The sequence below is a fragment of the Crotalus tigris genome, unplaced genomic scaffold (assembly GCF_016545835.1).
Source record: "Crotalus tigris isolate CLP2741 ecotype Arizona unplaced genomic scaffold, ASM1654583v1 scf7180000017546.9332058, whole genome shotgun sequence".
Classification (NCBI taxonomy): Eukaryota; Metazoa; Chordata; class Lepidosauria; order Squamata; family Viperidae; genus Crotalus; species Crotalus tigris.
The window spans coordinates 4,906,087-4,929,112 of NW_024096465.1; the positions used below are offsets into that span (position 1 = coordinate 4,906,087).

General features: G+C 34.8%; 1 protein-coding gene across 3 annotated transcripts in view; it reads left to right on the forward strand.

Annotated features, from left to right (window-relative positions):
* Positions 1 to 23,026, forward strand: part of ASPH (aspartate beta-hydroxylase) — a 101,904-nt gene that overhangs the window by 17,699 nt on the left and 61,179 nt on the right. For all 3 annotated transcript variants that reach the window (XM_039335720.1, XM_039335733.1, XM_039335724.1), the window contains 2 exons: positions 253 to 321; positions 20,169 to 20,258. In XM_039335720.1, the coding sequence (XP_039191654.1) occupies positions 253 to 321; positions 20,169 to 20,258 (159 nt within the window). The remainder of the gene's footprint in view (positions 1 to 252; positions 322 to 20,168; positions 20,259 to 23,026) is intronic.

Consider the following 23,026-nt stretch of genomic DNA (forward strand, 5'->3'; position numbering starts at 1 on the left):
TTGTGTAAATATATCAAATACAAAATTGTTTCTTTAATGTTAGCGGATACTGTGATGTCATTTTAGTATTATGAAGGGATTTTAGATTCAAATACCAATAAACTTTATTTTAAGATGAAACAACATGTATATTCAAAATGGCTTACATTTGCATTTAAGATTCTAGTAAAAAATCCAACACTACTTTTTTTCTTCTTTGCTAATTTTTCACCATTCAGAGATTCTGAAACAGATTCATTTCTTCCCCTTTAGGAAAACTTGGGATCTATGATGCTGATGGTGATGGTGATTTTGATATGGAAGATGCCAAGGTTTTGCTAGGCAAGTAGACATTTTAAAAGTGCCATTCAAAAATGCGACATTCAGACAGAAAGTGTAACACATTGTAAAGTTATCTGGAATCTTAACAGTATTGATAAAGGTCTGTGATACCAACAATGTATTGCTATAGAAGAATAATTTGTCTTTGATGTTGAACTCACGTTTTTATCTATAGTATGTTCAAGATTTTTGTGGGTGTTGCCTATTTTATATGCATTTATTTTGTTTTTATTTTTTAAATAAAATAAGTGGACTGTGAAAAAGATGATAGTGCTTGGTCCTAGGCTAATTTCTCCCTCCCAATCTCTTAATTCATTAAGTTCTGGAGACTTTGGGTAGGGTAAAGGAAACAAAAAAGATGCTGTCAATTCTTCAGCCACCACATTGTCACTTATTCCTGGCAGTGTGGTGGCTTAGTGGTGAAGACACTCACCTCCCATTCGGAAAGGTTGAGACATCAATCCTAGGTAGCAGCAGATGTTTCTCTCTTAGGGTGCAAAGAGAAAATATCTGCTGTGGACTCTGCCTAGGCATCCGAAAGGGCATCTGGCCAATAAACATTTAGCTTGAATCAGTCGCCCCGAAAAAAGAAAAAAAATCTTCCTGGCATGTAAGGGTTACTGAATGATTAACTTTCAATGCTTCTGGTCACAATGAAGCATATTCAAGATAAAGGCCCCTCAAACTTTGAAATTGACACTAGTATTAACTAAGAATTAGACTATGCTTAAGATAGATCTGTTAAAATGAACTGGATTTAATTACCTGCTTAATTTACCCGTTCCATTGATTACAGGTCTTCTTGGAACATAAACATATTTGATCCAAACTTTTGCCCTGCCTTTCTGAAAATATACATCTAGTAGCCTTATACTCAGAACCACTATTATGAAATACTAAAGCATCAAGAACTATAGAGGAAAAGGCAAAAGTACTTGCACTGAATATATACTTTAGTCTATTTTTGTTCTCTGAAGAAAATCCATCTATGTGGTTCTTAAGATTCAGCACCAACCTGACAGTGCATGATCATTATCAGTTTATTTTTGTCATATAAAGTGACATGTTCAGTAGTCCTCATAATATGATTTACTTCTGCAATCTATGGGAAAAGACATAAAAATTATTTGCTATCATGGTTTAAGTCCTTTTGTTTTCCACTAATAGTAAAGAAAGAAATGATAGAAAGTAATTTAGTCAGGTAGTTAATTATATGAGCAATTTAACTAGTGTAAAATGTTTCAGAATTGGAAAGTATCATGCTCAATGCATCCTATTCCAAATAACTGTTTTGACATTATCAATACTGGTTTTATGTTATAATTATTCTAGAAATATTCACAATTCAAATATTTCTAGAAGGGTGAATAAAATTGTAACAACCTTTTGGATTTAGAATATTTTGCATATCCTATTGAAGAGGCATAAGATCTAAAATAAAGCATTTTCCTGCAAGCAGTTTCAATCTCCACATATAACAATAGTTTCCTAACTTGGGCTGTGGTTATGGGAGCATAGTTGTCAGTACTAACTTAACATGGATATTAGTAAATTGTTCCTCAATTAAGACTTGAGTAAAATTTAGGGCAGAAGCAGAAACATTCTAGCTGTGCTCGGCAGGGATAAATAGGAAGCATCTAGATCAGTGATGGCGAACCTTTTAGAGACCGAGTGCCCAAAAACTGCCCCCCTGCTCCACCCCTGCCCCACCCCATCCCCACCCCCACCCTGTCCCCTATCCCTGCCTGCCCACAGGGCCATTTACTGCCTCCAGGGCCCGCCGCAGATCGGCCAGGTGGCCCAGCAGTGCCATGGCAGCTACGCCCTCTGCCCACGCCCCGCAGCATCAACTGTGCAGGATGGGCCATGAGGGCAGAGTCTCGTCTACACTGCCTGGCTGCCATGTCCTTGCCTGCGCTGCTCTATGTGGGCCACGCTCGGGGACGATTCTCCTTCAGGGAGGCTGCTGGTGAGGAGGGGGTCATGGGGGGAGGTGAGGCTGGGGCAACGGCACGCGTGCCCACAGAGAGGGCTCCGACTACCGCCTCTGGCATGCATGCCATAGGTTTGCCACTACTGATCTAGATACTCAGAGTACCTATGACACCACTGGTTTATGTTCATATAACTTGGCATATTTTTGCAAAATAAGATATACTATTATGCAACATCACTTGTTGATATCCAGCACTTGAAAATGATGTGCAGGATTACTTACTATATGTTTTTCTTATGTTTTGTTTGACTGTCAACTATATGCTACTCTTAAGCTAAAATACATAGCATCCCCATCTGATAGTACTACAGAGCCCATTGGGATCTAAATTGTAGATTATTTTATTTCTTCCTGGGCTTTAACTTATACATTGTGAGCAAAAGTTTATAGTTAAGGCAGTTGAGCTAAGAACCCATTATATCAAACAAAATTGGGGTATCATGTAAAGAGGGTGTATTTTTCTGAATATTGATTCTTTGTATTTGCCACATATATATTTTATTACTGTGTTTTCTTTTATCTATATTACCCAAGAATTATATGCTGTGTTTTATTTTTATTTTTTGATATGGTAATAAGACTAAACAATAAATTATTTTATAACTATATGTTAGATGAAGTAAGTCCCTGTATTGTGAAGTTCAAAGCACTTCGAATCTGGGTTTCTTCATTTATGAATAATACAATGAGACACTGTAATCCCTTAAATTTTGAAAAGCTAATCCCACAATATTACTATATAATTCTTCTGTATTATTCACTCAAAACATAAAGTCAGTTAAGAATGGAAAATAACCAGGAAAAAATGTTCTGCTTTGTAGGCACTTTATGTTTAATATCATGCAGACATGTTCCATTGGGACAACCATAACCTGGATGATTGATAATGTCCATAGACATCATGCAGATATGTTTGCTATTATTTTAAAAAAAATCATATCTTAAAATTCCTGTGAATTAATTTTAAGAATATTTAATAAATTAAAAAAATATTGTGTTAAGAGAAAGATGTAGTTTTGAGTATTCTTAATATACTCCCATTAAGCCATACTGTTCCCTGGAGACTCTGAAACCTAAATGTCCAAAGTGATAGAACCAGAGTTCCTCATCTCCATTATAGTTCAGTCATTCACTTGTCCTATTCCATTCCCAGATATTATTATAACATTCACCTTTGGCCAGATCAGTGAATTACCTGTAAGGGCAACACATGGAGGGCAGAGCTTATAGCACAAGTTGCTAAAAATCGTAATTGTTCTTCAGAGCAAGAAGTTAGAGTTTTTTTTTTAGGCAATTAAATTTCAGATATGACCAGTAAAGTTGTTAAATTTTAACATTAGCTGTGTCTTACAGAAATAGTCTGGTGCTTTTCTTATAGTATTAATTGCTTCAGACTTTATAAGTTTTATTTTATTGTTGTTTTATATTGTTGCTTTATATCTTATGTGTTTTTTGTCTTCTAAATATTGACCATGGATTGTAAATAAATGAATATATTTCACCTACAGCTCGACAGAGACAAGATAATTCTATTCCTTTTCCTTAAATGGCAAAGTAATATATAAGCTTTACAAAAAGTACACCATTCCAGTTATTGTAAATTGTTCATAATCCTCAATTTATGGTCATAATGGAGCCTTCCCATTACAGTCATATGCCATGATGATTATAAAGCAGATCATCACATGACTGACCTGATTTCACAACCTTTTTTTCATGGCAATTGTTAAGTGAAACACCATGGTTATTAAGAGACTCCATTGTTCACGATGGGGCATTTTGCCAAAACCCAGAAGTAAATATGGATGGATGGATGGATGGATGGAAGGAAAAAAAAGAAAGAAAGAAAAATAAAGAAGCCAGCGTCCCACGCAAGCAAAGCCAATGAGGAAGCCAGCAGGAAGTTGGGAGTTGATCTTACTCCCTCTGCTTTTTTGCCTGCTCCTGCTCCTTGCACTTCTCCTTGCTCCTGCTCCTTGCACTTTCATCAGATTCGCACCACCCGGCTCAGTTCTTGGCGCTGTGATGAGAGCGCCCTGCTGCCTGCCGAAACCGGGCAGGCCGGGAGCTGCGTGGCCTCGTGCTTCTTTTTGGATTTGCATCACCCAGCTCAGCCTCTCGGTGCTGTGAGGAGAGCACCCCGCTGCCTGCCGAAACTCCTCCCTCAGAGCCCATATGTGAAGTAGGTTAGGGCCATTTGCTGGCCACCTCCAGGCGATGGTGCATGTCTTCTTTTTATTATTATTATTTATTATTTTTAAAATTTATAAGCCGACCCACTCCCGAAGGACTCTGGGCGGCTAACAATAAAAAACACATAAAACATAACAAAACGACAATACAAAAACAATCATCCAGGCGTAAGGTTTTATAAACCCCAGGCCTGCCGGAAAAGCCAGGTCTTAAGTAGCTTACAGAAGACCAACAGGGTGGGAGCGGTCCTAATCATCGGGGAGAGCTGATTCCAAAACATGGGCGCCATCACAGAGAAGGCCCTCCGCGGCCCCGCCAAATGGCACTGCTTGGCCAACGGGGCCTGAAGGAGGCCCAGCCTGTGGGATCTAACCGGACGTAGGGAACTATGAGAGTTCACAAAGGGTGACACCTCCCCAGCATGCACCCGGGGGGCAGGGCCGATGCAGCAGGGGCTGGTTCCTTGCTGTTTCCAGACGGCCTTGTAGAGCTAAGACTGAATATGTTTCAGCATAGATGGCCACCACAACATCGTACATTGGCTCCTGGCTGGCCTGGGCCAGGGCCAAGGCAGCAGGGACCGTTCCCTCACTGCCAGGGCCAAGGTAGCAGGGGCCGTTTCCAGGATGGCTTCATGGGCCACATGAAACCACTTCGCGGGCCACATCCAGCCCCCCGGGCCTTGTGTTTGACATGTCTGCTCTAGGTGAAATGGATTGTCTTAATGCTTCGCAAACACTTTCCTTCATTATCCAAACTGCTTATCAGAAAGTCCTTTTTACCCAATGTAGTAAACCTTTGCTAGAACAGCAGATAGAGGCTATATAGAAGGAGAACTTTGTGGTAGTTGATGTGCCAGTTGAAGTCCTACCTAATGCAGAGAACCTGGCTACAGTAATCTGTACTCTTATTACTATGAATTTTATCTAGGCTCACCTGTACAGTTTATTCCAAAATTGCAAATGTATAGAATGTGGCAGATTGCCTACTGGATGGCTCCTGCAGTGGGAGCATATTAACATCAGTTTTGTAGGCTATGCACTGGTTATTGATGTTTCTGAATACAAACAAGCATTTCCTTCCTTCCTTCCTTCTTCCTTCCTTCCTTCCTTCCTTCCTTCCTTCCTTCCTTCTTTCCTTGTACTATGTTTACAAATTATAATGAAGATTTTGGCATTAAACTCAAAGATAAGGTAGACAGATAATCTCAGAAAATGCATTCATTGTATTTTATTTGGTATGTTTTATCTTTTATTACAGTTATATTGAGCATTAATTGTATAACTTCAGAAATATTAATTGTATAACTTCAGAAATTATCTACTTAATGATACTATCTATAACTATCTCTTTGTTTTAAATGAATAGAATTCTTTTAAAAAATAGTGCTAGGAAAAGTACAAAAAGATCATCAGATTCAAGGAAATTATAGAAGATAAGTATGTCTTTTTTAGGAAGTATTGTTGAATTAAAATGAATAAAGAAAAATAATTTGAAATTAGTGGAAGGTCAGAAATAGTATTAAAAAAAAGCTGAGAACTAACCAGGAGTAATGTATTTATTAGATTGGAAAAACCAAAAAACACCAAGACCATTCCCACCAACACTGACAGGGCAAACCACTGGAATATAAGCTGAAAGGAAACCCCATTCCCTACTACAGGGGTCTCCAATCCCTGGGCTGCGGCCCACTACTAGGCTTTGAACCTTTTAGAACCAATTGTGGAAGTGGTAGATGAGCGTGTGCTCCATTTGTATGAATCGCTTGTGCAAATAGAGCTGTGCACGCACTTGCCTGTCACGCATGCAGAACCATTCCTTCATTCCCCCACCGGTCCGTAAAGCCGAAAAGGTTGGGCAACTCTGCCTTGATAGCACTGATGATGTTACCTAGGTTGGATAATGAAACATCTGCATGCAAACAAGCTCAGAGAGCACCAAGGACCCCTCAAATTTTGAAAAATTGAGAGAAATATGATGTGGCTGTCAATGCTACAAATATTGTATATTCTTGCTTTTGACAATATGCAGAATTGTCTGGTAATTATGGGGTTAATACAGAACAGAAGGGGGGGGGTTGGGGATAAAGTCCAAGAAAGAGGAAGAAAACATTTGACCTTCACACTAATTGGATAATGTGAGATATGACAGCTAATTTAGAGAGGGAACATGCTGATAATTTAACTGCTCAGAGGAAGAGAACTTAGATCCTAGCATCCCTCCGTTGTTCCTGTGCCGACATTTTGTAGCAATAAAAGACTTAGGAAAATAATGCCTGGAAGTTCTTTGAAATGTTTCATTAGCCAGAACCATAACAGTGGCATTGGGGAGCACAACTGGCATCTCTGTATCACTCTTCACTGGGAAAGATGTTGATAGGAATCTATAAGAACAGATAAAAATTGTAGATGATATTTTAGAGCTATAACAGATATTAACAAATGATTAGTGCCTGATTATATATCCAAAACTAAGAACTGAAATATTAAATTGCTGAGTTCGTAGCAAAAACAGAATATTAAATTAGCAGAATAAGTAAATAGCCATTGTAACATCTGTTTTAAAATGGAAATGCCAAATAGAATTAGAGGTCAGCTACTTAATTTATAATGAATTAATTGGTGGAAAACATGTTTTAGATAGAATAATGAAAAACAGAGCAAGCACTCATGGAAAATAAGATTATTTTAGAGAGGTAGTCTGTAGGCTGTACAAATGTTATATATTTATGAAAATATGAAATACATAGTTCATAAACTTGGTTCTAAAAGTATCTTCCTATAGATCAATAATTAATAATCATATTATTATTATTATTATTATTATTCTATTGCTTTTCATGTACATTGAGAGCTTCTGCACTAGAGACTAATTCCTTTTGTGTCTAATCACACACAAATAAAGTATTCATTCATAATTATGATAATGATAAACATTTCCTGCACTTCAGGTAAATAAATAGTACATCTTTTGTAGGACTTATCATCTTTTATTCGTTGTTAAAAAGTCTTCTTCAATCTATGTGATGGCTTCAGAAGTGTACTAAAAATTATGAGTGATCTACAAATAATTAGTCATGAATATTAAGTACAGTTGTCAGGTTTAGATATATTTTTGAATGCTAGTTGCTGGAGATAAATGATGGATGAAGGATTTTGCAGACTTATCTCGCCTAATCTGGAGCCTTTTTAGTATTCTGTTACTGCAACACCAGGAAGAACCAGGCTAGATATTTTCTTTTCTTATAAATTATACATTTTATAAATTTTATAAATTTCATCAAGTTTTGAGAGAACTAGATTGGATTAGCCTAGTGCTGCCACTGGACTGTGAACTCATTCAATCCTTATTCAGGAAGATCTTTCTTTGCGTTGGCATTGAGAGTACGTTGTTTTAAACTTTACCAAGTGCAGGGTTGTCAAACTGCCGCCAATCATGTAAAGCTGCACCCACCCCAGCAAAAAAAGTCATGATACTTTGCAACACATCACGTGATGCAGCGAGTTTGATACCTGTGCTTTAAGTGCTATCCTTTTTTTAAAAAAAAAATGTCATGAAAGCATATGCTTATCACCTGTGGACAGTTTATTTTTAATAGAGTAGATGTTTTGTAGTAGTAATAACAAGAATTCAATAGCCCTTTAAAAACAAACTTATCTTTGTTATACTTTGTCATATGCAAAATATAGTCACCTCAGTAAAGGCAATGTACAGTATGTATACATGTCTGTCAGGGCGGGGGGGAAAGAGAGAGAGACAGAGAGAGAATATATGTATATGTCTGTTGGATGTTTTCTCATAATCCACAAATAGAAAAATTTCATTCCTTGACACTTCTTTGCATTTTCTTTTACTAATTTCTTCAAATATCTTTTTAAAATATCCTGTTCTTAATCTAATGATCATAGGGTCTCTTAAAGCTTTCTAGATCAAGATTTTTTTTCTACCTAATACTGCCTTTTCTCTCTCTCTCTTCTTTTCCCTTTATTCTTGCATAGGCTTAACCAAAGATGGCAATAATGAAAATATTGATTCACTTGAGGAAGTCCTTAATATTTTAGCAGAGGAAAGTTCTGATTGGTTTTATGGCTTCCTCTCATTTCTCTATGATGTAATGACTCCTTTTGAAATAATAGAAGAAGAAGAAAACGATGCAACAGATGATGTTGATGGTACGTCACAGAATGAAGGGGTTCAAGGAAAAAAGACATGTGTTATTGTGGATTTGCAAAATCAATGACTTAGGTTCCTGGAACAATTCATCGATCAAAGGAAATGTCCATAACATTAACTAAGTGCAAAAAGGTGCTGGAGTAAAACAGGGTAAATCCCTCTTATGGACAGATCAGTTGTATGAAGACTTACTATCTAAATTCTTTTAGAAATATACATTCAAAAGACAAAATGAAATAACATTTGTCAGTATTAACCCAACAGTATCCTAACTAGCGTGATTGGTTTATGTCTGCTTTTGCACTAAAATGCACAAGCTCTATAGTAATAGCCTACATTACTAATCTGTAAATGGTTCTTTTTTCTAAGAAATATTAATTGGCTGTAAATATTTAGGCATGTCTGACAAGTTGTGTATATATTGATACTCTAGATTTTAAGATTCTGCCTACCATAAGATTAAATTAGAGAACTATTACTGAATTTAGTATCAGTAATTATTTCCTAATTTTTTAGTTTCTTTGACTTTACAGAACATATATTGAGAATAGTTGTTAACATCTATTATCTGGCTAATAAACTATTCATTATTTAAAACCAAGCATGCAACTTCTATATATTTTTAAAACAAGTTTCAGTCACTTACTTCTTTGTATATTACTATTCTTTCAAAGGCAGTTTGTTTGTTTAAAAAAGTGAATATTTTATGAGAATAAGAACTGTAAGTATACCCCCATGCCCACTCATGTATATATGTGTTTTTGTAATGCTGAACATATTAAAGATAGTCAGTACAAACTGACTTTCAAAGTTGTGGCTGACTTGGGTTTGATTTTATTCCTCATCTTAACCCTGGTCTCATAATGAGATAATTGATTATTCAGACTCTTGAAATCCAGCTATTTCTCATTGCCTATGTTTCTGTGCACTGTATTCTCTTTCTGGAAAATGTTAACTTTGGGAAGGATAGAATCCAATCTCCTGCACTACATACACATCACCGAATAAATGCTCAACTTTGCAGATCAAGGATTAGTCTTGTGAACAGTAGCAGCTTTAATTATTTGTCCTGATATTGCTATATGGTTTTAAATAAATTTACAGCTTATGAGAGAGCTCTGTAATTTTTATTGCTTGCCTTACTTGATAATACTGAGCATTACTGTAATTGTGAACAGCTGCTTTTAGCTTCTGCTTAATTTGCTGTCATGCTAATATGTAAATAATTTGCATAAAATCTTTCATTTTTTCTGTTCAAATTAAAATTTATCAGCTGAACCCTGGATTTCTGTGACCACCCTCAACTGTATCTGATATAAGCAATGAGTTTCCCATCACATTATAAAGTAACTTTTTGAGTTGTATGAATAAACATTTTGATCATGTAGTATATACTTTGTATCATTAGCTACCTTAGAACACCTTAATTGTAGATCTTGGAAGTCAATATATAATGAATAGTGAATGTGTTGTAACAAAATATTTGTACTCTAGAATTTACTTTGCTAACTCTTTTTATATACACAAATTTTTGTATCATTAATACTGCACATTAAATGGATGTTTAGTTTATCTTAGTTTCATTCAAAGATTCCCAGTCTCATTAGATCAGAATAAACTTGCTGGATTCATATTCTCATGTTACGTTCTTCCCTTCACATTTATAGAGCAAGGCTTGAAATAGGCACCCTGGATTATTTATAAAAGCTCATGAAATAGAACTCTGTATAAAGGGGTTTTAAATTGCATATGAAACTTAACAAAAATAGAGCAAGATCTCTTCTGAATATGTGAGAAATTGATGGAGGTTGATTGGAGGTTACAGATTATGAAAGATTCTTCCCACTCACATGCCTATTAGGTAAGTCTGAATATGCAAATAGAACTGAATTCCTGTTAGTAAATGGTCTTTATTCACAACCTATTAACAGATAAGTCAGGTAGTCTTGGAATCAGTCTTGGTCCTAGATCAGTGGTTCTCAACCTTTCTAATGCCGTGACCCCATAATACAGTTCCCCATGTTGTGGTGACCCCCAACCACTTATACATCACCAGGTGCCAGGGGCGTGGCCAAAGAAAAGGGGAAAAAATGGCGGACAGCCTTGTTTGGCGATCCCCGTGAAATGGTCGTTCGACCCCAAATGGGGTCCCGACCCACAGGTTGAGAACCACTGTCCTAGATTATTTATTAAATTAACATACCATATTCACCTTTATTTTAGAATTTAGAAAGTAATTTTAAAATATACTTTAGTGTTACTTTTTTCATTAGGAAAAACTATAAGATATTTTCTTCCTGTCTATGTAGCTTTTACTTTATTTTTTTATTGGGGAGATTAAATATAAATATAATTTCAGTTTATATCAGTTTTACTTACTTGTGGAAGAATGTTAAAAATATCTATCAATTGCATAGTATTTAAGACTAACACAGTATTGTAAGATTTATTTTGCTCAGGGAAGTGATCTCTTATTTCATGAAATTGATTTATAATTGTTTCTAAATTGCACTTGGAACAATGGCACTTGGGCCCCAAGCACTGAATATTATGAGCCCAATTAGATTTGAGATAGAATGGGACAGAGAATTTAATGAACTTAACTGAGCTTTTCAGAGTTTGATAATATACAATGTGGGTGTAACTTCCAATCCTCTGACTATAACAGCATTTTCCATGCTGAAGGCTTTCTTTGTCTTTATACTCCATCTAAAGGTTATAAAGGCTAAAGCTATACTCTAAAAAGTAAGTACTATAGGATCATGACAAAACTTTAAATTACACCTGCATAATATTTTCTTTCACATTTTAAATATAACAATTGTTGGCAATGTTCACAACCAAGATTTTCAAGGATCTTCTAAGCTTGGTCTAAAATATAATGAAATTTTTTGATAATAGGTGAAATGCTGTGGGAAATGAGGAACCTGTTTAATTTCAACTGTTCAACCGCAATCAGCAGTACTGACAAGGGCTGAGAAGAGTAGTATTTCAGCATGAATGGGGGATATTAGATTGTCTACCACTTGTGGCCTCCTGCCTTTTCAAATACCCTTACCTCTTGAGTTCTGACAGGCCCATGTCCTCATGACCTTCAAAAAAACTTTGAAGACCTGGCTTTTCTCATAAGCATTGGGATAATTTGTGGCTGGCACCTAAGAAACTTGTCTGTTGATTATGAGGCATGTGTTTGGGGACACCAATAGTTTTTATGTAGGTTTTATTTTTTTTTATTTTTTTAATATTGTTTGTAAGCCATCCAATATTTTGATTCATAAGGTGGGTAATTATAGATCTTAAATAAACATAAACTAAAACAAACACTTTAGAATCATGGGATAGGTGTGATGTAGCTATTACTTGTGCAGCTTGTTTAACACTTCTAAAGAAAAGATTTCAATCCTGTACTTATCTCTATCACTCATGCCATACTTGCTCACAACTGACAACTCACAAATCAGATTTCTGTGAACTATTACAGATATTCATATATCCACGTGTCCAGCATACTTTTCTAAGGTAGTTGACATATTTTCAGAGCCCAAATTGCGTTTATTTGTTTATAAACATGTTGTTGTTGTTAATTGCGAAGTCATGTCCGACCCATCACAACCCCATGGACAATGTTCCTCCAGGCCTTCCTGTCCTCTACCATCTTCTGGAGTCCATTTAAGCTCACGCTTACTGCTTCAGTGACTCCATCCAGCCACCTTATTCTCTGTCGTCCCCTTCTTCTGTTGCCCTCAATCTTTCCCAGCATTAGGCCCTTCTCCAGTGAGTCCTTCCTTCTCATTAGTATTTGAGTTTCAACTTCAGGATCTGCCCTTCTAAAGAGCAGTCGGGGTTGATCTCTTATAGGATTGACCGGTTTGAATAGCTTGCAGTCCAAGGGACTCGCAGGAGTCTTCTCCAGCACCATAGTTCAATTCTTTGTCGCTCAGCCTTTCTTATGGTCCAGCTTTCACATCCATACATTGCAACCGGAAGAACCATGGGCTTAACTATACACACTTTTGTTGGCAGGGTGATGTCTCTGCTTTTTAGTATGCTGTCTAGATTTGCCATAGCTTTCCTCCCCAGGAGCAAGCGTCTTTTAATTTCTTAGCTATAATCCCCATCTGCGGTGATCTTGGAGCCCAGGAAAACAAAATCTGTCACTGATAAACATATTTGACCCTAACCATACTTTTCAATCCAATGACTGCAACAAATTAAACCTCAGTACAGTTATAACTAGAGATAATTAACACCAGGAAAAGTGAAATTGGAATTCCAAGTCTACTAACATGAATAAACTAATGTCTACTGGAATAAAAATTGGGATGGTTCCTTATCCTGCTTTATTCGCTGTAAAAATTTTCTTTGTTAAAATGAGATATTAAACAAATCTTGTGTATTATGTTTTTTCTAGCTTTACTAAATAATGAAAAAATTAAATGTAGAATATTAATAGCTTCATTGTGAAATATTTTATTTTTTAATTAGTGTATTTATTATTATAAAACAATAATAATGCTTGCAACCTATTTCCATTTTTAAAAATTCAGGAGTAAAACCTGGAGAGATTATCAAGAGCAAAGTCAAAGGTACTTTACTACCAAGCCTTAGCAATGATTATTGCATATTGATCATTGATGCCTGCGGTGCATGAGTTTTGCCATGTTAATAATTATAACTACTAACTTTGGATACTATCATACAAATTTCATATGTGGCCTATTTTACTAAACAGTTTTTCAAAAGATTAAAGCAGTTTATTATATTTATATTCTGATTTTGCTTCAATAGCTCAAGATACTTTGCATTGTACCTCCAGCATATAATACTGAATTACTCCATTCCTAATATATAACATTTTGACTACTATGCCGCAGTAGAATTTCTCCTGAAAACAGTTCTCTATCATAAATGTATAGACACAAGTTTTTAAGTGCATATCAACTAGCTGGAGAAAAAAAAATAAGATGCTTTTACTGAGATCTATCAGCTGGAGTTATATATAATTATAGTCTCAAAAACATACATACAACTCTGATAAATTATCTTTCTAATGATATAAACAAGACTTTAAATTTATTTATCCTGGTGCTTGCCAGATATTTAATTACTTTTTTGTCTATCAGATGTGTAAACTCTTGCCTTATAATTTTACTCTTGCCAAACATCTGGGCAAGCGATATAATCACATGAATTGATAAGTTCCTCATTTCTATATGATAAGTGAAAATGTGTTTGAAATCCCTTTGAGTAGTATAATATTCTGAAAATATGTAATAAATTTACTTTATATCTCTATTTAGGATGTAACAATGATTATTTTAAACAAGTTAGCATATAGGCATGAGGATTTTTATATGGAAAAAACTATATGATGGAGCATACACATTTTATTATAACGTCATTTGATATTAATACATTTATCTTCAATCATATTTAAAGTTCCAAGAGCTTTTGGGGCTCAGACAGTGTACTAGAAAAAAATTAAGGGTTGATGTAAGATTTTCCACACTCTGTGAGTACAAAGGGTATTCATTCCCTTTGATGAACATTGGCCTGGATGCATGCCTAGTGAGAAGAACAATTTGAAAAGGTCTTTGATTCTATTTGTCTGTCTTTTCTTAACATTGATGATTCCAGGCTATTTTTCCTACAACTGAATTCATTTTAGAGTTTTGGAGTGCCCCAGTACTTGAAAATTATGCAAAATGGCTATTTTCAGAAAATAATCATTCATGCATCTGTCACTTGTTCATCCTTACCTCACTTCCATGATTGCTAATATTGTGTATTTTGAGATACTCTAGGCATGGAAGCCAGTATTTGAGTAAATTTAGATTTGATATGCCTTGTAGCACTAACAAATTAATTGTATAACACATTTTTTATATTTTAAATTTCTCACATTGTAGTCAGAAAAAAATCTTGTCAGTATTTATTTATTGGGGAATAACATATTCAAGTTTAACATGAGTAACATAGGTGTGCACCTTAATCTCTTCAATAATTTACTTAAACCTATTAAAATATTGCATTCTTTTCTTGTTTTATCAACATAAAACACTGATTTCCAAGAATATTTTACTAGGTCAGGATTAAGTTCAATTAAATAATGCTAATTGAAGTTGGGTATGAGAAGATATTTTTGTTGTTGAACTAACCACATGTCATTGCTGAAGTTAATGCCAGTGCTGAACTTAACATTTTCTAAAAAAAGACTTGACATCAACCTTCCCCAGCTGGTTCTCTGTGGATGTATAGAATCTACATATCATGGCTAGCATAGTCATGCCATGATTTATTTATTTATTTATTTATTTATTTAAATAACTAATATAGCCATACATCTTGTAGCTGTGAATCTGGATGGCACAGACAAAGTTAAACTAACCCCCCAGCAATATAATATATAAATAACCAAATATTAATCAAAATAATAGTAATGTTAAAATTTGTTTTGGGTAGCTTATAATACAGTAAAAAAATTAAAATAAAAACAGCAATTAAAATAACAGAGTAACAGCTTAAATAATATCTGAACACTGACATATGACCAAAACATCTTCATTTGACATTAAAAAGCATAGTAAAATTCATGTCAATTATACTTCACTGAAAAGGATGTTCCTTAGACCAGGGGTCCCCAACCCCCCAATCTGCAGACTGGTACTGGTCCACGACCTGTTGGGAACCAGGCTGCTCAAGCATGGGACAGTGCATGAAACTCTATTTGTGCAAGCAGTGTGTGTTGATGCAAAACCATTCCCCCCCCCATCACCACTGCCAGTCTGTGGAGCTAGAAAGTTTGGGGACTACTGCCCTAGACTGCTGCTGAAAAGGCCTGCCTTGAGTAAACGGCTAAACCTGTAGTATACGTCTGATTTCAGTGTACAGAAAAGAACATATAAAAAAATTGTAAAAGAATAGGAAGAGCAGAAATGAAGTGGGACTCTGTATGAAAGTAATAGAAGATGAGATAATATGCTTATACTACCCACTTCCATTCAGTAGTCTTCCTGTAATTGTTTTAGTTTTGCAGTTCAGTCATGTGATTGCCATTTGTGCAATGTACAGTTGGATTCAGACAAGCAGAGTCAATGGAATAGCCTTCAGTAAATTGCAAGACATCACATGATGTCTCACTTAACAACCATGTCACTTGGTGCAGATCCCAGTTATGGTCATTAAACATGAATTAAATTACATTATATTGTGTAAGTATTGAACAAAGATAACTCTACTAGTAAAGAATACAAATGTGGCAAAATTTAATTTTAAACACTTAAGTAGGAAGGACATCAACAAGAACAATGAAGCAACCCTAAGAGCACTTCCCCATAAAAGTAAACAAAAGGCAGAAAAGGCTATAAATTTTATATATTTTTCTGCTTCTACTAATATTGTGTGGTCAACTTATTTTGAAGTGGAAACATAATTCATGATTTGAACTTGGAATGGATATGCACTTGGCATGCTGATACCTGGTCTCTTAATTTTTAAAAATATTTTCCTTTTTTTAAATAATGAAAAAGTAATCAAAGAATCAGTCAAGAAAACAAAAGAAAAGCAGCAATTAAAGAAAGAAGCCAAAGAAGAAGAAAAGAAGAAGACAAAGAAAAAAATTGAGGACTTTGATATAAAGGATGAGAAAATTGATGATAAATCAAAAAAAGATTCTCATAAAATTAAGCAAGATAGAAAACCTGGAAAAGAAAAATCAGAGTTAGACAAAAATCATAAAGGTAAAGATATGAAAGTATTGCCTGATGACAAAGATAAAGAAGTAAAGAAGGTAGCAAAGAGTCTTTCTAAAGCATCTGAAGAAGATAAAAGAAAAAAAACAAAGTAACACTTTTTAATGTCTGAATAGTGCTTTAGTCAAAAGAAAGAAACCATAGATATTTCATCTGTAATACATTTTTTCTTAATTTGTTGGAATAAACAAGAATACATGTTTATTTCCATCCAGCCTTAATGTATGTGTGAATTTATAAACATGCAGTATTCCAGTTGTACATAGCTTGTTTACTCATATTGTGATCAGTTATACAATGGAATCTTATTTTTGCTATTCAGTATGCCACACAAAAAAGGCTATTGTAAAAATAAAAAGACTGAAATATTTGAAAGTATTATTGAATTTACAACAATATTTCATACCAATTCTTAAAAGTGTAATAGAAAAATAAACTTGGATCTGGTTCTCAGGTTGGTGTCTTTCTGTGTGTGTGTCTCTCTCTCTGTGTGTGTGTATGTAGTAAACAAACATCCATTATATAAAGTATGGATTCAATAACCTGTGGTATTCTAGCTGTTGCTTAATTTTGATTCCCAGTATCCGTCACTATTAAGCTCTGTTGGTTGGGACTACTGGAATGCAATTTCTATAATAACTGGGATGCCGTAGGTTGATTTTCCTGTTAGAGATTCATCACAATAACCTCATTAGATTACATACTCCATAACGTTTTCCCTAATGAATTACTTAAATCAAAGACAAGTGGTTTGAAAATACAAACCATGATAGTGAATTCGGAATGCATAAATTTGATTAAAATACTGATTTCAACTATCCTTTCACAATAATGTTTCCACAATGTTTGCTGCTTAGGAAACCAATTTGAACTTTTTGAAGGAGACAATTGAATTTTATGATTGTATTACAGTTTTTTTAAAAAAATCATTGAACAGAGTCATCATGTGCAAAAAATACTAAGTGACTTTTTAGAATTCCTTTCAATCAAGGAAAGCCTTTCAGAAAAAAAAGATGTACTTCAGAAACATATATGAAAAAATAGTGAAGATACCCAGGCAGCACTTTGGAAGCGCTATAAATGGTTAGTTAACATTTTGAACATGAAGATAAAGCAAGCGTTTCCATAATGACTTTGAAGCTATGCACTCAATTTGAATGTATAAATTATTATATTTTAGATGCTCATACGAAAAATAGTAACTACATATATGCAATTTAGAAAGGAATGTGGAATAGTTTACTTTTTATTTTGAGAAGGTAGCTTTAGTGATTTATCTAAAAATATTGAAAAATATTGTATAGGTGTGTGCTTGAGGAATGCATTTATATAATTTAGTTGTTTGATATAAATTCTTGAATGAAAATATTAACTTGAAATAGAGGCATATAAGGGGGAACAAAATAAGTGATAAGCAACCACAATGATCTTAGTATCTCTGTAATATATTTTATTCAATCATATAAGGGATAGAGGTTAGATAAAGAAGAATTCCACAACAACATGGGATGCTGCAGGTGATGTATTTTTGAGTTGATTGCCACCTCGAAAACTTCAGAACATGGAATTCAGAAATTTCATCCAGCAGTGATGCCATTTGTGGGGGAAGTCAAAGATTATATAACATTTTCAGAAAACATTTAGGAATAGCAGTCATTTGCTTCCAAATATATTTTCAAAAGGCATTTTTGCCTGGCCACCAGCAAGGACCGGTAGACACTATGCTCTGTAATAAATGGAAGGCACCCGGTTGCCTTGCTTAAATGTATAGACAGTCCATGGAGTCTCACTGTAAATATATTTAATTCATTTTTGAAGAGTTTAAAGAGAGTTTTGAATGAATTTTGACTTCTATGCACGTTATTTTATATTTATATTAGAAATAAGGTAATGAAACCTGTTCCTATCACTTATGCACATTCAGTTTGTTTATTTGGAGAGGTGAAATTCAATAAAAATATCTGAGCAGAAGAATTGTTCAATTCCTTTTTATTCAATGTGAGAATATTTAGTTACAAATCGGCTATCTAAGAATTCAGGGCAATACAGGTAGTTCTGGCTTAACAATGGTAATTAGGCATGGCAACTCTTTCATTAAGTGTGACATGTGACTGTTGACTTACATTGAAATGCAGCAGTTCCAGTTAACGTTATACAAATCCTGAATAGTGGTTAAGCACAATTTCGTGTGATCGTTATTTACAACCTTCTGCTGGTGAGGGGTCCTTGGTGCTTTCTAAGCTTTGTTGTTTTCTTGCAGACGTTTCATTACCCAAATTAGGTGACATCATCATCAGCACTGATGATGACACGTCCACAAGAAAACAACCAAGCTCTGAGCACCAAGGACCTCTTTTTTCAACCCTGAACTACACATTTTCTTCTTTACTGACTCTGCTGGTTTCATCATTGACTTTGCCTGTTGAAAGTTGGTGGTGAAGGTTGCAAATAGTGATCCTGTGAAAATGGGATGCTGCAGGTTTTGTATTTGTGAGTTGGTTGCCAGCACTAAATTGCTATCATGTTATGACAGGGATGCTACAGTGGCTATAATTATGAGGACCAGTTGTAAGACTTCTTGTTCAGCACTGTTGTAATTTTGAACAATCACTGAATGTGTGGACATTAAGCAAGGACTATTTGCAATAGTTTAAGATAAAATCTAGTAAAATCAGAATGTATTGGGAATTTGTTATATATTAATTTGTTATATACATGTTAACCTTGTGAACTCTCAGGCTTCCTCCTTCCGTTATATATTCAAGATGGACAGTATTTAATATTTATTTGTTATGTATATGTAGAAGTGTGGGTCTATACATAAGTTGTATATAGTATGTTTAGATGTGTGTCATGTATGTGTTTTACTTTGAGAGCGGGAAATTAAATTTCATTTTTGATGTGTGCCATTGTGCCCACAATAAAAAAAATGACAATAAAGGTTATCTTATTTTATCTTATATGGGAACACTGAAAAAATTAGCTATTTTTCTTTCCTGTCTAACTATAGAAGTACAGTACATAATCATTCTTTTGTATTGTGTATAGCTCTTTTTTGTCTGTATTTCTTGCTATTGGGTATGCAGTATGAAGATAACTCATCATCTCCAATGCTCAAGAAACCTCAGGAATTATTCTGTTAAGTGAAGCAAAGGATTTCTTCTGTTCATTTCCAGCAGGTTGAGGTCTACTATAACATCCCTTAATCTATTGTACTTTGTTCATCAGTGAATAAGAAGGACAAAGCTGGAAAATGTTGAGAGTAACAAATTCAAGATTGTACTGCAGGTTGATATTTGATCTCACAAAATCATGCACACATACAGATATAATTTTAAAGAGATTTCCATGATACAGTGGTCTTTTAATGTCTTCCATTGTATTCTAGCCATCTGTATTAGAAATAAGTTTGGGAATATGATATACAAAATGCTCAAAGAAGTTGGGAATAAAGCCAATGAATGCATATAGAGAGCAATTCCTTTTAAATAGTTGCTATTAAAAGTTTTAAATGTACAGTATGTTTAAAACTTAAATTGAAGATGACATGACTTTCTGGAGGTGGTAAGTATTTCCCACTAGGTTTAATTTCCCCATCTTAATTAATTAATTAAATGTCTATAACTCCCATCTCACTGATTGACCCTGGGTGGTTAGCTAATAATGAATGATGCCTAATTGGATCAAAATCTTGATGCAGAGATTAAAGTTAACTTTATAACTAAACAATGCAGGACTTAAGGAAAAATCTGTCCCAGAACAGTCAATGCCAGGAAGTGCTGAAGAGGTTATCCAACCTGAAGAAAAGCCATATGTGAAAACAGGTAAGCCCTTATTTTTATTTAATAATTTATTTATTAGCCTTTGGGCCATATCAAAGTGCAAAGTTCCAGAAATAAATTACTACAATTTGATAAAAGCAATTTAAAATGGAATTAGATAAAATATAATTTAAAATGAAATGGGAATAAAATAAAATGAAATTGGAATAAAATACAATAATTTAAAATATAGATAAAATATGATAAAATTATATTTTGGTGTCACTCCTCAATCTACTCCAATAAGTCCCACTTATGCAGATCTCAACTGAACCATTTTGCTTAAGTACTGTGCTGTGTTAAATGTTATTTTCAGATTCTGGCTGGACATAAGTTGTTTTGATACAGGGATCCCAATGGGTCATTCATTTGGTATATAGACCGAGGTACCTGTCTCTCACCCTCTTATACAGGCAACAATCAAATAGGATATGAGCCAGGTCTTCTACCTCTGGCCTTCCACAAATGCAGAAGAAATTCATTGTAGGATATGGAATGGAATCTTCCTTATCTAACCATTGTGTTGACCTGTTCGAATCTCGCTCGCGTAAATATCTGCCTTAGATGTTTTGCCAGTTGTAACTTCAAATAGCTGTCTATTTGAAAAGTATGTTTGTATTTGCTCAGACATTTCAAGTTACCCATCTTATTAAGGATAGCATGCCATTTTTTGTTTCTATATCCTTAATTATTTGGGCAGCTCTTTTTTTTTAATCGTACTCCTACTCCTGTTATGCAAGACCACATAAGTAAGGCCACAACTTCTTACAAAATTTGTTAGTTTGGTGATCCAGGAGATTTGTGATTGTAATTTTATTTGCTATAGTAGACATAACTTGGGGAGTCTATCAGTCTCCATTTCACTGACTTTATGCCAGTAATTATATGCTCTAATTTTAGATAATGCATGAATTGTATGAATTCCCAATTCAGCTCTAACTGCTGAAGAAGATGTTCTTAGATCTACACCCAAAATACATCTCAAATGCTGGGACTGTATTTGTTCTAGGACTGTGGTTGAGTATAGACCCCAAACTTCTGCTCTATACAAGAGCATAGGGATAAACTTAGCTTTATATACTTTAATTAATGGGGCTAGGGACCCCGGGTAACCACGATTCTTTAGTTTAAGCAGTAAATTCAAATGAGCTTTTGCTCTAAGTGTATTCCGTTGATGATGGCAGGCCCAAGATCCAGTCTTGGAAAAAGTTATGCCTAAATATACAAAGGTGTTAATCTGTTCAATTGGTTCACTGCCATCTGTTGATGTTTTCCAAACACCATGATTTTTTATTTAGATTTACTAATGGTTAGGGAGTTACCCTGGCAATAAGAGCTGAATCTTCTTAATAGCTTACATAATCCTACTTGTGGGATTATCATCAGCATAGAGCAAGCTGTTACATGTATTTAGTATCATTGGCATATGTACCATGGGATCCTTCATTAACCCTGGTAAATCACTGATATATAAACTAAATAATAACAGACCAGGATACACCCTTGCCTTACCCCTTTATTTGTGTGAATTCTGTTAGAGCCCCATTAACCCCACGCCGTACCCTCAAACAGGTACTTATGTAAAGAGTTTTAATCAAAGCCAGTAGTCTAGGTTCTATTTTAAGAGCTGTCAGTTTACTCCATAGTACTTCTCTGTTTACCATATTAAATTCAGAGTTATAATACTGTGATGTGTTTGGAGGGATATACACATTTACCAGTATTAACTCGAACTCTTTATATCCAAATTTAACAGCTGGAAAATATGAATACTTGTATTTGTTGTATAGTTTCTCCCCCTGCTATTGCAATTCTTGCTTTATGAGAATGCATAACCCACCCTTTGTTTTTTATTTTTTGAGCTGGGAAAATCCATCCCTGGAAGCCTGGCAGTTGTACTGGTTCTTCCACTTCGATTAACCAGGTTTCCTGAAAGGCTATTACCGTATTTTCCAGCGTATAAGATGACTTTCTAAAGCATGCAAATTGGCTCCGAAGTCAGGGGTCGTCTTACACATCGACTTGTCTTATACGCCAGAAATTACGGTAGTTTCTGGCATATAAGACTACTTTCTAGGCATGCAAATTGGCTCCGAAGTCGGGGGTCGTCTTATACAGCAGGTCATCTAATATCCCGGAAAATACAGTACATTAAATCTAGAGAGGAGGTTCATTAGTCCACTGTCAGCCTTCCCTTTCCAACCAGCCACGTTCCAGGTCAGCATCTGTATGGGATTATTGGGGGCAAGGTGGTCTGGCTTGGTGGTAAGCCCTTAGTAATACAAAACCTTCAGAACATGAGATCTACAATTACAAAATTTATTCTGTGCTTCCTATGAGTTTTTTCAGACCTTACAGCATTATAGTTCATTTCTATTTAACATGCTCTTTGTTTTTCTTTTAAATAAAAGCAATGAAGAATCTTTTTTCCTGGTAGATATAATCATCTATATATTTCTTCAGAAACGATTTCAAAATCAATATTTCATAGAAAATTGCAAATCAAATGTAATACCTATTCCAGATGCAACATAGAAGCTACTGTTAGAGGAAATTGGCTAGGATGAATAACTATTTAATAGTTATTTATTTATTTATTTATTTATTTATGAAACTTATATACCGCTTTAAGTGCAAGCACTCTCTAAGCGGTGTACACCAGTAAGCAATGTATGTATGTATGTATGTATATATGTATATGTATATACATATATATATATTACATTGCCCCCAACAATCTGGGTCCTCATTTTACCTACCTCGGAAGGATG